General features: G+C 39.7%; 1 protein-coding gene across 2 annotated transcripts in view; it reads left to right on the top strand.

Moving 5' to 3' along the window:
* The window catches only part of LOC127649170 (dihydropyrimidine dehydrogenase [NADP(+)]), a 293,316-nt gene that overhangs the window by 219,916 nt on the left and 56,594 nt on the right, over positions 1-16,806 (top strand). For both annotated transcript variants that reach the window (XM_052134143.1, XM_052134142.1), the window contains one exon: positions 12,827-12,947. In XM_052134143.1, coding sequence (XP_051990103.1) covers positions 12,827-12,947 — 121 coding nt within the window. The remainder of the gene's footprint in view (positions 1-12,826; positions 12,948-16,806) is intronic.

Raw genomic sequence — 16,806 nt, 5'->3', positions numbered from 1 at the left:
GTTAGTTCCTCACACCACTTCATGGCTCTGGTCAGTGTCCACCAGCTCACATATGGAACATTAGCATGCCAGTTCCCCTGTTCAGACTCCCCTGCCTAAGATGTGGGTCTGAATGCATATAGGTGTAACAGTGATGCTTTAAAGGGGATACATTTTAAAGTTTTCAAGGGGCTTTAATATGAAAACTGCCTAACTGCTAAAGTTCAATATGCCATCAGCATGCTAATCAAACCACCCTGTGAAATTCCATGTGCAAAAATCCACACTATCAGGAATTTCGAAATTTTGTTTGTTGTTTCAAGGGCGGCACGGTGGTGCAGCGGTTAGCACTGTCACCTCACAGCAAGAAGGTCGTGGGTTCAAACCCTGGTTGCCCCGGCCTTTCTGTGTGGAGTTTGCATGTTCTCCCCGTGTCTGCGTGGGTTCTCTCCGGGTACTCCGGCTTCCTCCCACCATCCAAAAGACATGCAGGCTAGGTTAATTGGTGTCTCCAAAAAAATTGCCCTAGGTGTGGATGTGGATGTGGATGTGGATGTGGAGGTGAGTGTGAGTGTATGTCTGTCTATGTGTGGCCCTGCGATGGATTGGCGACCTGTCCAGGGTGTCCCCCGCCTTTCGCCCAATGTTAGCTGGGATAGGCTCCAGCCCCCCGCGACCCTGTACACAGGATAAGCGGTTGACGATGGATGGATGTTTGTTGTTTCAAATTGATAAACTTCACACACAAATTCAACGTATTGACCAGTAGGAAATTGCTTTCCTCTGTGTCCTCTGTGTGGGCAGTGCTTTGGCTACACTGAATATTCACGGTGAATGAGGATATCATTTTAGCGGTTAGAGATTCTTATAACTTCACTCTCCCAGAGTTTAAGTCCAGCATAAAAAATAGGCTGCCTTGCTCACTTAACTTTAGGGATTATTTAGGGATATGTTACAAACATTATATCTCAGTATTTTTCAGCCTGTTGACTATAATGAGCTCAATAATTATTAATTTTCTCTAAAATGGCTTAAAAGTATTTTGTTTTTTTATCAGCCACAACATTAAAACTACCAGCCTAATATTGTGTAGGTCCCCCTCGTGCCAACAAAACAGCGACAACCTGCATCTCAGAATATTATTATCACACAGAAAATATTCTGAGATGCTATTCTTCTCACCACAATTGTACAGAGCGTTATTGGAGTTACTGTACACTTTGTCAGTGTGAACCAGTCTTGTCTTTCTCTGCTGACCTCTCTCATCAACAAGGCGTTTCCATCCACAGAACTGCCACACACTAGATGTTTATTGTTTTTGGCACCATTTGGAGACAATTCTAGAGACTGTTGTGTTTGAAAATCACAGGAGATCAGCAGTTACAGAAATACTCAAACCAGTCCATCTGGCACCAACAATCATGCCACAGTCCAAATCACAGAGGTCATATTTTTTCCCCATTCTGTTAGTTGATGTGATCATTAACTGAAGCTCCTGACCTGTACTGCACTGCTGCCACACGATTGGCTAATTTGATAATCACATGGATGATTGTTGGTGCTAGACAGTTTGAGTATTTCTGTAACTGTTGATCTCCTGGGATTTTCACAAACAAAAGTCTCTTGAATTTAATTTAATTCAATTCCATTTTATTTGTATAGTGCCTTCCACAACACACATAATTTCAAAGCAGCTTTACAGAAAATCAGGCATTAACAGAAGATAAAACTATGATGTAATGTGCATTGTGTGCACAAGTCAGCATTTTGTAATTAGATAAAATACGATTTTGAATTGTGTTTAAAAATAAATAATTAAATAATAATTGTATTTATAACCCCAGTGAGCAAGCCGAAGGTTACTGTGGCAAGGACCACAAAACTCCATAAGATGTTGGTTAATGGGAGCAATATAACCTTGGGAGAAACCAAGCTCACCGTGGGGGCCAGTTCCCCTCTGGCTAACATCATGAATATAATGCCAATATTACTTATGTATAGTGCAAGTCATGGTTTAAAATGATTAAACTAAGTGTTAAGGGACAGTGTTTAAACATAGATTTTGTATGAACTGTAAGATTAATGACTAATGTCTTTGATGTCCATCCTATATTAACTGCATCAGTTCACATAGATGCAATTGTCCTTGTTAATTGACTGATGAAGGGTTTTGTTGGCAATTGATAGTCTATGTATTCCATTTCAAAAGTGTAGTCCATCAATAGACCGATGTGATGCAGGCAGAGATCAGTGAGATTCATCGCTGTTAAATCTCGCCTGTAATTTAGGTGAGGTTTGGTGTGGTCCGTCCAAGGTTCAGACTATGGCATATGAAGTATCCTATGTCTTATGGTTGGAGTTGGCATCAGTTCATCCTCTGCCATCATAATAAACTGAAGTGATGTATGGCTGGCACCGGCTGCATGTAGTCATCATCACTCAGAGACATGTAGCAGTGGTGTTCAAGACAAAGCAGGAATTGAGCTGAATCCAGCTGGTTCTGGTGACCTCAGGATAGGAGTCCCAAGGTTGAGACAGGGAACAAATAAAATGATGTAAGCATAGATGCCATTAAATTTATTACAGCGTTATAGATCATGATCAAAGTTTCTGGTTCCGGCAGACCAAACTAAAGCAGCCTAATTGTGGGTTGAAGGATAAATTAGGTGTATGCCTGGCTAAATAGATGAGTCTTAAGTCTAGACTTAAACTGAGGAAGTGTTTCTGCATCTCGAACAGTGTTATGGAGACTATTCCATAGATTAGGAGCCAAATATGAAAAGGATCTAACTCCTTTTGTGGATTTCGATATTCTAGGAACTATTAACAGGCCAGAATTTGCGATCGTAATGAACGTGATGGAATATAGCGTGGTAGAAGGTCACTTACAGTGCATCTGGAAAGTATTCACAGTGCTTCACTTTTTCCACCTTTATGTTATAGCCTTATTCCAAAATAGATTAAATTAATTATTTTCCAAAAAATTCTACAAACAATACCCCATTATGACAATGGGAAAGAAGTTTGTTTGAACTCTTTGCAAATTTATTAAAAATAAAAACCGAAAAAATACTTTCAGCCTTTGCCATGACACTCAAAATTACGCTCAGGTGCATCCTGTTTCCACTGATCATCCTTGAGATGTTTCTACAACTTGATTGGAGCCCAACTGTGGTAAATTCAGTTGATTGGACATGATTTGGAAAGGCACACACCTGTCTATATAAGTTCCCACAGTTAATAGTACATGTCCGAGCACAAACCAATCCATGAAGTCCAATGAATTGTCTGTAGACCTCCAAGACAGGATTGTATTGAGGCACAGATATGAGGAAGGATACAGAAACATTTCTACAGCATTGAAGGACCCAATGAGCACAGTGGCCTCCATCCATAAATGGAAGAAGTTTGGAACCATCAGGACTCTTCCTAGAGCTGACCGCCTGACCAAACTGAGCGATCAGGGGTGAAGGGCCTAAGTCAGGGAGGTGACCAAGAACCCAATGGTCACTCTGACAGAGCTCTAGCGTTTCTCTGTGGAGAGAGGAGAACCTTCCAGAAGAACAACCATCTCTGCAGCACTCCACCAATCAGGCCTGTATGGTAGAGTGGCCAGACAGAAGCCACTCCTCAGTAAAAGGCACATGACAGCCCGCCTGGAGTTTGCCAAAAGGCACCTGAAGGACTCAGACCATGAGAAACAAAATTCTCTGGTCTGATGAAACAAAGATTGATCTCTTTGACCTGAATGGCAAGCATCATGTCTGGAGGAAACAGGCACCGCTCATCACCTGGCCAATACCATCCCTACAGTGAAGCATGGTGGTGGCAGCATCATGCTGTGGGGATATTTTCCAGCAGCAGGAACTGGAAGACTAGTCAGGATCAAGGGAAAGATGAATGCAGCAATGTACAGAGACCTCCTTGATGAAAACCTGCTCCAGAGCACTCTGGAACTCAGACTGGGGTGAAGGTTCATCTTCCAACAGGACAAGGACCCTAAGCACACAGCCAAGATAACAAAGGAGTGGCTATGGGACAACTCTGTGAATGTCCTTTAGTGGCCCAGCCAGAGCCCAGACTTGAACCCGATTTAATATCTCTGGAGAGATCTGAAAATGGCTGTGCACCGATGCTCCCCATGCAACCTGATGGAGCTTGAGAGGTCCTGCAAAGAAGAATGGGAGAAACTGCCCAAAAATAGGTGTGCCAAGCTTGTAGCATCGTTTTTTATTTTTAATACATTTGCAAAGATTTCAAACAAACTTCTTTCACGTTGTAATTATGGGGTATTGTTTGTAGAATTTTGAGGAATATAATGAATTTAATCCATTTTAGAATAAGGCTGTAACATAAGAAAATGTGGAAAAAGTGAAGCACTGTGAATACATTCCAGATGCACTGTAAGCACTTGCGGAGCTAGACTATTCAAAGCTTTGTATGTAGTTAACAGAATTTAAAAATGAATACGAAATTTAACAGGAAGCGAATGTAACGATTATAAAATTAGGCAAATATGATCATATTACTTGGTTCTCGTTAGCACTCTGGCTGCTGCATTTTGAACCAATTGAAGTTTATTTATTGATCTTGCTGGACATCCTCCCAGTAATGCATTACAATAATCTAGTCTTGAGGTCATGAACACATTAATTAGTTTTTCAGCATCAGCAACAGAGACCATGTGCCATAATTTAGCAATATTTCTTAGGTGGAAGAATGCTGTTCTACAAAGATTCATAATTTGATTTTCAAAGGACAGATTGGTATCAAATATAGCATCTAAGTTCTTCGCTGTTGAAGATGATGTTACAGTACATCCATCGAGAGTCAAATTATATTTTAGCAGCTTATAGAATTTTTTGGTCCAATAATTGGTACCTCTGTTTTGTCGGAATTGAGTAGATGGACATTTCTGGCCATCCAATCTTTTATTTCATTGATACGCTCTGCTAATTTGGAGAATTGTGAAATCTCATAATTTAAAGAAATATAAAGTTGGGTATCGTCGTCATAGCAGTGGAAACTTATTACACGATTCCTGATAATATCTCCAAGGGGAAGCATATACAAGGAGAAAAGAAGAGGCCCTAAAAACTGATCACTGTGGCACTCCATACTTTACTTTTGTTTGGTTTGACAATTCCTCATTTACATAGACAAAGTGGTATCGGTCTGCTAAATAGGACCTAAACCATGCTAATGCAACTCCACAGATGCCAACATAACTCTCCAGCATATTCAAGAGAATATTGTGATTTAACGTGTCGAATGCAGCACTAAGATCTAAAAGCACTAGAAGTGAAATGCAGCCGCGGTCAGATGATAAGAGCAAGTCATTTGTAACTCTGCTAACTCTGTGCAGTCTATGTACTGTGATGAGGCCTAAATCCTGACTGAAATTGTTCATATATACTATTGCTCTGTAGAAATGAACATATTTGAGAGGATACTACCTTTTCTAGTATTTTCGACATAAACGGATAATTGAAATCGGTCTATAATTAGCCAGCTCTCCAGGATCAAGTTGTGGCTTCTTAATAAGCGGTTTGATAACTGCCAATTTAAAGTTTCTTGGGACATGTCCTAAGGATAGCAAGTAATTCATAATATTAAGAAGAGTTTCTGAAATTACAGGAGATACCTCTTTTAAGAGCCTAGTTGTTATTGGATCTAACAAACATGTTGTTAGACATGATGTTTAGCCTTTAGACTTTTGATGTTTCGATTAGTTTGTTAGCTCTTCTTGACCTATGACAGCAAAGGATTGAAGTTGCATGTGAGGTAAATTACAGATGATTGCATAAATCCAATTTTCTTTCTGATTAAAGTCTTCTGGGCTTTGGAGTTTATTGAGTGTATGAGATAGATCTGGAAGATTATTAGTGAAGCTCTCTTTAGTGGTCGAAAGAATAGTTCTACCTAAACAATAGCGTGGTGTAGATTGTGTTACATTAGCTGATCGCAGCATACAATAGACGAGGTAATGATCCGTGATGTCATCACTTTGCTACAAAATTTCTATATTATCAACATCAACACCATATGACGGAATTAAATCTAGCATATGATCATGGTGATGAGTTGGTCCCGTTACATTTTGTCTCACTCCAAGAGAGTTGAGAATATCGATAAGTGCTAATCCCAATGTGTCATTTTCATTATCAATGTGAATGTTGAAGTCACCAACAATTAAAGCTCTATCTACGTCAACTACAAGATCTGATAAAAAATTTGAAAATTCACCAAGGAAATCAGAATAAGGCTCGGGTGATCTATATACTGTAGCAAGGGTAAAAGACGACATCGTTTTTTATTTATATCTGATGGTATCACATTAAGCATTATTAGTTCAAAAGACTTACATTTATATCCTGTCCTCTGAGTAACACCAAAAACTTCACTGTAAATTGTAGCAACACCTCCTCCTTGACCCTTCAGACGAGGCTCATGTTTATAACAATAACCTGGTGGAGTAGATTCATTTAAACTACTATATTCGTCCGCTTTAAGCCAGGTGTGGAACACACTCACTTCGAGAGAGGGAAAACACAGGAAACAGGGTTATCACCACTCCCCAGGTAACAGGGTTTTTAATACTTTCAACACACTTTCTGTACAGTAATTGTAAGTCTTTCTTGGGAACACTGGGTTCCCTTGTCATTCTCTCTCTCCTCTCTGGAGGTTCTGTCACTGCTTTTATGCCGCTCTCCCCGTGCTCACTGGAATTAGAGACAGGTGTTAGACATGATTTAGCTCAGGTGCAAGCGCCCTTACCTCTTCCTCTCCCCGACAGGCGCTTGACCACGCCCCACTGCCACGCCAGGATTCAGTCAAATAGAGTGCATCCAATCTATGATCTGTAAATATTTCATTAACTATTAGTGCTTTTGTAGAAAGCGATCTAATGTTAAGTAGCCCTAATTTTATATGATTTTTATCTTTAATTTGTTTGTTTTGTTCAGTTTGTCCTTAATAAAAACAATCTAAATGATTTAGTGAGGGTTTTGTGGTTGGTAGTTCAGGGAACATCACAAACTCTGAGATATATAGGTGATACAGTCTCTATGTGTTGTAGTTTATGTGACCTGTGTGACATCTCAAGGCAGCTAGCAGACGTTCGGATTAACCAGTTTGTCTGCTTCCTGACCTGAACAGAAATACTATCATTATTAAGACTATGAGCCAAATTACTAGAGAGGAGAGCGGCACCTTCCCTGGAGGGATGGAGTCCGTCTCTCTTTAGCAGGTCAGATCTACCCCAAAAACTCTATAAGTCCATAATCTATAATCCAATTGTCTATAAATCCTATTCTATTCTCCAGACATTACTCAGACATCCAGCCATTCACTGACACGAATTTACTATAAACCTCATCACCACGACAACCAGGGAGAGGACCAGAGCATATTACAGTGTCTGACATAATTTTTGAAAATTCGCACACCTCTTTAACATTATATTTAGTACTGGCTACTGGCGAAGCTGGAAATCATTAGTGCCGACATGAATAACAATTTTAGAAAATCTACGTTTAACATTAGCCAGAAATTTTATTTGATGTAAGACGCTCTGGCACTCGAAATGCGATTAAAAATAGTGGCTGGAGTCTCCATTTCCACATTTGAAGGGCAATAACAAGGGCTCTTTCAACATGATTCTCAGTGGGTGCATCACTGAGTGGGGAGAATTGATTGGAAATCCTAACAGGAATGAGAGAGTGTTGTCTCTTTACTGATCATTTGTTTGTCAGTGGGCAAACATTCAATATCAGCAGGGGATCAAATACTTTTTTCCCTCAGTGTACATCTGACCTGAGCTCCACCCTCTCCGGAACTACCATTGCCAAGGCTACAGGTACCACCTCCCTCTATGGTTTGAGGAGGTTACGGTGCTAGGTTTGACTTTCCCCTCTCCTATCCGTTTGCTTAACCTCATAATCGAGATCTCCGACTCGTCGAGTGATCTCAAAGGATCCTTGCCACTTGGCGAGTATTTTGGAGCTCGAGGTGGGCAGCAATACAAGCACTTTATCTCCCTGTACGAATTCCCATAGTCGTGTGCCCCTGTAGTACAGTCGGCATTGACGTTCCTAAACTTGGACCAAATTCTCCTGTGTTACCTGCCCCAAATTGTGGAGTTTTGAATTTGATTTTTACTATTCAAAAGTCCTTCCTCTCAAGTTTCCCATATGACATCAAGCACACCTCGCGGCCGTCGCGTCCATACAGTAATTCAAATGGGGAAAACCCGGTGGAGGCTTGTGGGACCTCTCGTACTGCAAACAGCAGGGGTGTTCCAGCCACTTATCCCAGTTTTTAGCATCTTCATGTACAAACTTAGGAATCATGACTTTTAAGGTCTTATTAAATTTTTCGACCAACCCGTCGGTTTGCGGGTGATAAATGCTGGTGCAAATTGAATATAGTTCACGAAGTGTACGTGACTTAATCTGTGAGGATTTCCTTTGGAAAATCTTGTGATGTTGTGATGTTGTCCGGATATCGTGTTGCACAGTCCACCAGAGCTAAAACAAAGCTATGTGCAGTCTGCTCTAATGGCTCGACAAGATCCATGACAATTCTGTTGAAGGGAAACTCGATCAATGGCAGTGGGCGCAATTGCGCTTTTGGGGTGGCGGGTGGATTCACCAACTGATATTCACTGCTGACCTAAGTGGCCAGCCATTGGATTATAGTGAGCCGCCTGGAAGAATGTTTCCCGTCGGCTCTTTGGCTCTTTGGTTTGAGTGTCATGCATCACTCGTTACAACCGTTCTTTAATAATAGAAAAGTACGGGTATGTGAGCACATACCATGCTGCAGCTGTTGACCATCAATTACTTTTGCTTGGTTGAAGGCGTGCTTGAAGGACTTATGCAACTGCTTCAGAGGAAAATCCCCCACAGGGAAGCCCCTGAGAACAGGAATTCCTCTTCTGCATCAGCAGAAGAGGAATCACACGGCACACCCTGCACCACTACTTTGCAGGACTCATGCACACATATTACCTATATATTATATTTAATTTTTAAAACCGGTCCAACTGTTTCCTGAATTAGTGGATGGGTGAGGCTCCAGTACCAACAGATCGACATCTTCCACGACGGCGCGGGTTCCCCCCACCAGCAGCCATTTCCATCAGGCATCACGGAGCAAAAGCGCCCACTGATCAAGAGGCCACCTCCAAACCTCTGCGGTCTTTCCAAAGTGGTCGAGAAAGGCCTCCGGATCGTCGTTCAGCCACACCTTGATCAGGGCCACAGGTGGAAGAGGCTCCAAGGAGGTCATAGCCCCCTCCCTGGTGATCAAGCTCCGGAGCACGTGTCAGTTCTCCGCTTGTGCCTGGAGCAGGACTTGAAAGCGTTGTTTCTGCTTCCAGCGTACCTCCATTTGGGCATGTTGTGACTGCTGGATGCTGGTGAGGATCTTGAAGACTTCGCCCAGTGGTGAGGACTCCATAACCGCATTCTCCTCCAAAGCCAGGTTCTCGGCACCACTGTGAAAATGTTCTTAGTTCGGGCAATGGAGGAGTCAGGAGACAACAAAGCAGGTTCAAGGTAGCTCTTTAATTTATAGTTTCTTTTTACTCACACACACAACAGTAACCGTCTTTATAAATAAAGAACTCAATAAATGTGGCACACTCCCAGACGCTCTGGCTGTGGTGCTTTAGGATACTCTCTGAAGCTCAGGCATGCCTCTTAATTCTCCCTCTCTCTCCCGCAGACCGACACATGACCACGACCCCCCCATGCCACAATAATTTTTTTTTCTCCAGATTAACTTCACCTTCACCTGGAGCTTATATTTTGGCAGAAAATGTTAAGTTCAGTGTATATTTGACAGTTTACAATGTTCCTTAGTAAAATCGTTCATCTGGTGAAACACTGTTTTAGGTTTGTATAATAACTTTTAGTTGTAACAAATGTTTGAAATACTGCAAATGTGTAAACCTGCCACACTATGCTTCCAAAATATGTGTGAACTGTTCTAAAATCACATAAAAGTGTATTATGAGCACATGCACACAGATCAGCATGTCACTCTAACGTGCCCACATACCATATATTAATTTAAAAATGTCATCCTTTTGTAGTTTAATAATCACAAATGACCATATCACAATTTTGATATTATTTGATTCATTGTTAAATCCTGAAGAATTTTTTGGAAATGTAGTGGCCAAATAAAAATCGAATTATCATTGTTATAGTCACAATATTGCTTAATTTTATATCGCCAGCAAAATCATGGTGATTATATTGATTTGTACTCTGTCACCCAGCCTTACTTACAGAAACATCAACCTACACCTTTTTCGCCTTTGTAATTTCACAGTGCAAATGTAAACGTGACCGAGCCTTAAGAAAAAATTTTTATAAACTAGTCGACCTAACTAATTGACTAGTAGGTTGTTGGATAACTGGCAGACCATCATGGCCCATTCCTAGTTCAGACTGAATAATCTTGAGTCAGGAAAAATACCTCAAGGATAAAATCCACAATAAACTTTCTTGTGCAACGATTACACTGAGCTGTACAGAATCTGCGTTTCAATCAAACATGATGGGCTACAAGTTAGACAAAAGCACTGTTCCTCAAAAGCGACTCTTCTCCATCTCATTGTTTGATGCTTTGTGCTCATCCTTTTCTTTTCACTCACTCTGAAAAAAAAAAAAAAAAAAAATCAAACATAAATGATGTTTTATGGGCCCACACATGTTATGAACAAACACACTCATATTCAGAGGAAAACAGAAATGCCCCGAAGCATCACATTTTCAACAGATGTCTACAGAGCCCGGAGCCTGGTACGACAGAGGCACATGACATTTCCATTTGGCACATCTCAGCCGTATCTCTGAGTTATGACAGTTTGCGCTACTCTCAAGATGTGCGCCATTCAAATTTAATTCATTATGAATGCCAGTGATTTGGAGAGCTGCCATCACGATGCTTTTCAGAACCACAGCTCAACCAGAAAAGGAGATACAGCTTTGCTAAAAAACATACTTTATTCTGCTCCAGATGTTACAAGAGATGTGTTATTTTCTTTCCTTCAAAAGTTCTGAGGGACTCAAGCTGTATTTGTTTCATTGTTGTATTTTTTCTAAAACTAAAAAGACATGGCATATTTGGCATCTGACTTGTTCCTGATGATTAAGGGAACATTTTTGTGTATCTACAAAAGTAGGGGAATCAGCAGGGACTTGGCAATGCAATATTATACACTGCAAATATATGGGTTGTAGCAATACAATATTATTTGACATATATTGTGATCTTTTATTCACTTGTTTCTCATACATCTTCATTGAACTTCAGTATTTTGTACATGAAGTGGTTTAGCGACTTATTTTTTTACCTCATCGTAGAGGCATAGAAGTAGCGTAGCATAGAACATAGAAACGTCAGTGTCTGTACACAAACACAATGTGAGAGAACAGTGTACAGTGGTTCCACAATAATATATTTTTTGCAAGTTTGCAAAGTTTTTCCCAAAAAATATAAAAGGAATATTCCGGGTTCAATACAAGTTAAGCTCAATCAACAGATTTTTAAGCATAATGTTGATTACCATAAAATGTATTTTCCTTTTCTTTAAAATAAGCAAAAATCGAGGTTACAGTGAGACACTTACAATGGAAGTGAATAGGGCCAATTGTTGGAAGGTTTAAAGGCAGAAATGTGAAACATATAATTTAATAAAAGCACTTACATTAATTCTTTTAATAAAACTCATGTATAATCTGAGCTGTAAAATTTGTTTAAATCGTCATTTTTATGAGTACAAATATTTTTTGTGGTAATCAATATTATGCCACAAATGCTGTCAATTGAGCTCTTAGAAAAATAACTAAGAATATAAATTATTTGATGAAATTTAAAACATTGATGCAGTATCATGAGTTAAAAGATCACACTTTTAAATATAGCTTTTTCCCAACCTCTACCAAAAACGGTGTGCATAGGCTATACGTGTTTTTTACTGTATCCTCAATGAGAGGGGGATGAGAGACAGAGTATGAGAAGCATAGAAAAATGCTGGGAGAAGATAGCTGGAAAAGGCATTCACAGAAGTAAAAAAGCACTATGAAGGCAGTGAAGTGTTTCAGACAGAACAGCGTTTTCCTCGCTGGCCACATCCGAGAGATTTCATGAGGGAATCGCTAAACCATTTCGAGTCCTTGGTGTGTATCTGTATGTGTGGGTGACAAAAAGAGACACTATGTGTTTTAGAAAAAAAGAAGCAAGATAGGAAGAAAACACATTTTGTACATTGCCTCTGTGGTCAGTGCATGGAGAATATTTAGGGTACCCGTAGTCTTGTTGTTTTAAAATAGACCAGCAGATGAATAGGGATTAACAAGAGACAAATCTCAAATGTCCTAGTTTTACCTTTGTTGTTGGGTTTGATAGCTGGTCTTTTGACCAGATATGGCCACTGGCCCAAAAAATGTAAGATGTATTGTGTAATTTGTGAGCCACTACCATCGCCAAATGGAATGCAAAAACAATCGCTGTTTTCAAACGGGTTTCAAGAGTACTTTCCTCATCTATCACCGTCTTTCCAAACAGATAGTCCTACCCCAAACTCACACCATTGGATGAGCAATTTAGCTATTTCAGGCTGACTGGAATGCTCAAATAAACAGCAATGATTAAATAGTGCCACAGAGACACTTTTCAAGGGAATCAACCTTCAAATTACCTATTAATCTAGGTTAAGAGAAAATTACACTCATCACCTTTAATTGCAGGAAGTGACAAAAATGTAGAGGATTAATACCATAAATAAACATGATCTGCAGAACTCTGTAATGAGTCTTGACCACCATTCTAGGACCCTGAGCTGGTGCGGAACATCTGCCGCTGGGTCCGACAGGCCACCACCATCCCCTTCTTTGCCAAGCTCACACCCAATGTCACCAACATCGTTGATATCGCCAAAGCCGCATATGAAGGTATGAGCAGCCAAACCTATACACAAACATAGTAGATGTTACAAATGCCTTTCATTAAACTCTCTTTTAGAGCAACTTCCTAATCTTCCTTGATAAAATGTACGCTGCTAAAAAGATATGCATAGGCAGAAACGAATTTCCTGGCTGGTCTATGCTGGCTTGTGATAATGTGGAGCTAATCTAGATAGTGGACCAGCATCACCATGCTGTTCATTACCAAAATGTAATTGGTGAAACTTTTTTTTTTGGTGAAACATGTATTTTTTCTGATTTCCAGGTTGGTTGATTAAAGTAATCTTGCTAGTTGAGATGTCTGGTGTGGACGCCATCACACGAGGAGCCTCGTTTATAAAGATATAATTTCCTAACTGTTCCTACGAATGATGTATCAAACATCAGTATTGTTCTTAAATCCATTACAATTTAATAAATCGCAGATCATCTGAAAATTATGCACACATGAATGAGCGCATGGTTTCCACCTACAGAATGACCACATATCACATCCTTATATGATAAAGAATTCAATACAAACTGCGAAGAATCATTATTCAAATCATATTTTTATAATTAGTTTAGACTCATTACATTCATTTTCCAATTAAGGAAGCCTTTATTATGAAAAAGAGGTTTACACTTTCCATAGAGCAAACAGCTATTGAAATATTCATGCATATTTATTTATAATTTTTTTTTTCATATATATATATATATATATATATATATATATATATATATATATATATATATATATTTTTTTTTTATTTTTTTATTTTATTTTTTTGCAATTTAAAACTGATTAAATAATTTTTTTTGGTAAACGACATATTCTAAATAAACTAAGACATTGTGGCAGGGTGGAGGGCGGGGCCGGGTTGTGATTCTACTCACCCGGTCCCTTATGAGCCTAATCAAGCCTTCGAGAGGGATAAGGGCCGACTGCGGAGGATGGTGCGGGAGAGAGAGATCGTTTACGGGCATGTCTATCGTGTGTGTGTGTTTGTCTTTTGTTTAAGTTAATCATTAAAATATTATTTATGTCGTCAAGTCGGTTCTCGTCGCCTCTTTTCCATTGAACTGCTTTACAGACATCTCCTTTTTTCCCCCGCTTTATTTTTCCATTTATTACACAGCATTTTAAGTAACTTATCCAAATCATTCATTCTCATTCATGTCATTAACAGTTGAAGACAAGACGGTGAAGGATAAATTAGGAAATGTAGGCCAGTAACCTTTTTAAATATGGGACTGTTATGGTCATTTTATCTGTTAAATCACACCATGCGCTGAGCCGTGTATTGCTGACACAGGAGCGGGCAGGTATTTTACGTGCAAAGGTGACCAGCTGTGTCAGACTGCACGTACCCTTCCCCAATGCCACATAAAAGTCGTCGGAATCCTTCTGGTTACCCTAAACAGGGGAACAACGTGACGCTTGCCAACCTGGGAACCGGGGGGGAGGGGCATGGCTGTGAGCAGCGCACATGCCCGCAGAACCAATCATGTAGCCGTGAGGGGGGGGCAGGGTTTTCCGGTCCAGTCCACAGACCTCTGTGCGTCGGGCTCAGACTGGGTGAGCAGACTTGAAGGTAGCGGCCCAGGCGAGTATCAGAGTATCAGCATCAGAGTGCCGCTGTAACACACTCCGATGCAGCGGCGATGTCGTCATCCAATTCTGGGAGCTCATGGGACCGGCTGGCCTTGAAGCGGGGCGCACTCATCCCGAACTCGAAGGGAAGCAAGCAAGCATGCCGGGGAGGCGGGTGGTTCGAGGGGATTTACCCGGTGAAATGGAGCTCATCATTTTCTCCAACAATGATGTTTTATTAACATTTGCCAAACAAAGTATACCTCAGTATAAAGGAGAAATGCACTAAAAAGTGAAAGGTTAAAATTGTTTTATATCTAGTCCCATTGGTTTGCGTTTTAATTGAAATGGGCATTAAATCCCTTAAACCATCATCCTCCTCAATATTAATAGTGGCTTTCCACTTTGCTACAGCAAAAAACTGCATTTACACGATTTGCTGCTTTGAACTCCACATGAAAAGTGCTTACAGAGAATGTCTTGTTTTGCTTTTAGCACTGACATTGTCCACGTAATGAAACTTCAAATTTTCTGGATCGCGATGCGGGGGAAATTCTGATTTGACTCCTGTGGGTCATGTGAATGCGACTTATCACCAGTCCCATCCGGGTTTGTTTTGTACAAATATTCAGGGTTCCCACATGTCCTGGAAAACCTGGAATTTTGCAATGCAGTTTTCCAGTCATGGAAAAGTAATGGAACATTTTTTAGTATAATAAAACTGTTTGACTGTGTCGCTAACAATAATTTTGTTACATGTACAAAAACGGTAGGTAACGACTGGGATTTGGGATAGGTGTCAACAACACATATTCATATTGTTTTGTCACAGGCAGTGGCTGTGCATTGGGAAACAATGTCAATGGTTGACTGTCATGTCTAAAGCCCTGTCAGGTACATTCGCTGATCATCTACTGTTATCTTTGCTTTGCTCTGACGAGACAGTTCAAGTATTTATATAGATCAAAATTAAAAAATGTTATACCAACATTGCTGTTGTGTTAACTGCAAAAACATTTCAGTTGTAAACTGTAGACAATGAAGATGGTCGACTGCTGATTTGTTTGAAAATGAATTCACACCCTAAGGTGGTAGCGTGGTGATGTGGCCTTTACACCTCGGGATGTAAATTCATTTTGAATAATTCAAGGATTGGAGTCCGCTTAGGGCCCCGTGATTTCTGCAGTGCGGAAAACACAGATGCAGTAAATAAATCCAGTCATAAAAATGGCATTAGCCATAAAATGTGGAATTTCAAGGAATTCTGCATATTTGGACCGAAAATAAATGTTTGAATCCACAATCAAATTCAAATCTAGATTTACCGTATTGTGGTCTTTAAACCACAAAATGCTACAATTTAATTGAATAAATAAATAATCTGCATTAAAGCTGGTTATTGCCTGGCTCCTTACGATACGAAACATGTCGCGGTACGATTTATGCGATACATTACAATATCATAATTTGATTCGATTACGAATCAATTCCAATGGTAATTTATTTAATTGATTTGGAAGTAACAATGTGCCAACTTTGTTGCGTGTTTACATGATATGAATACACATATAATTGAATATAAATAGCGATACAATGATCTAAAGATCGATACAATATCATAAGAAAAAGTATCGCAATGTATCGATATTTGATTGTATCGACACCCCTAATCTGCATATATTGCATGCTTTAAAATGAATGTGTGAAGCTGGCCCCTAATACACTGACAAAAACATCATTATGATCATCATGCATGCTCTGTGTGTGTGTTTAGTAGAAGACACAGAGCAGAGTGTTCTGAATCATGCAGCACATACAGACTATATATTTATGTAGTTAAATCACAGCTTTTTGGCATTTAATAATCACACTGGGCCAATAAGTAGGACACTGCTTATCGGGAGGAAATTATGGTTAAGAGGTCCTTTCTCCATCACTTGATCATTGATATAGAATAGCTGTTGTGTGTGTGTTTGAGGTGTGTTAATGTAATGACCCCGGACACATCGCAAAGGTTCCGCCCTATTCCAACCAGTGTTCAGAACTCACACGGAACTGAACAAAATGTCAGAATCTAATGTGAAAATTGGTAAATGTGTTGATCAGCATTAAGAAAAATTAACACGTTAAACATTTTAAATGAATCCGTTGTTATCTGCAGATAATGTGAATGAATACAGTGGATTCATAAGACACATACATAATTAAAAAATGAATTCTGAATTATAGAAAAATTCTTCTGCATGTAAACATGTTCAGTCATTTATTCAT

The sequence above is a fragment of the Xyrauchen texanus genome, chromosome 9, assembly GCF_025860055.1.
Source record: "Xyrauchen texanus isolate HMW12.3.18 chromosome 9, RBS_HiC_50CHRs, whole genome shotgun sequence".
NCBI classification, from domain to species: Eukaryota; Metazoa; Chordata; class Actinopteri; order Cypriniformes; family Catostomidae; genus Xyrauchen; species Xyrauchen texanus.
Note: the sequence above shows the minus strand (reverse complement) of the source record. Positions and strands in the feature narration are given on the sequence as shown.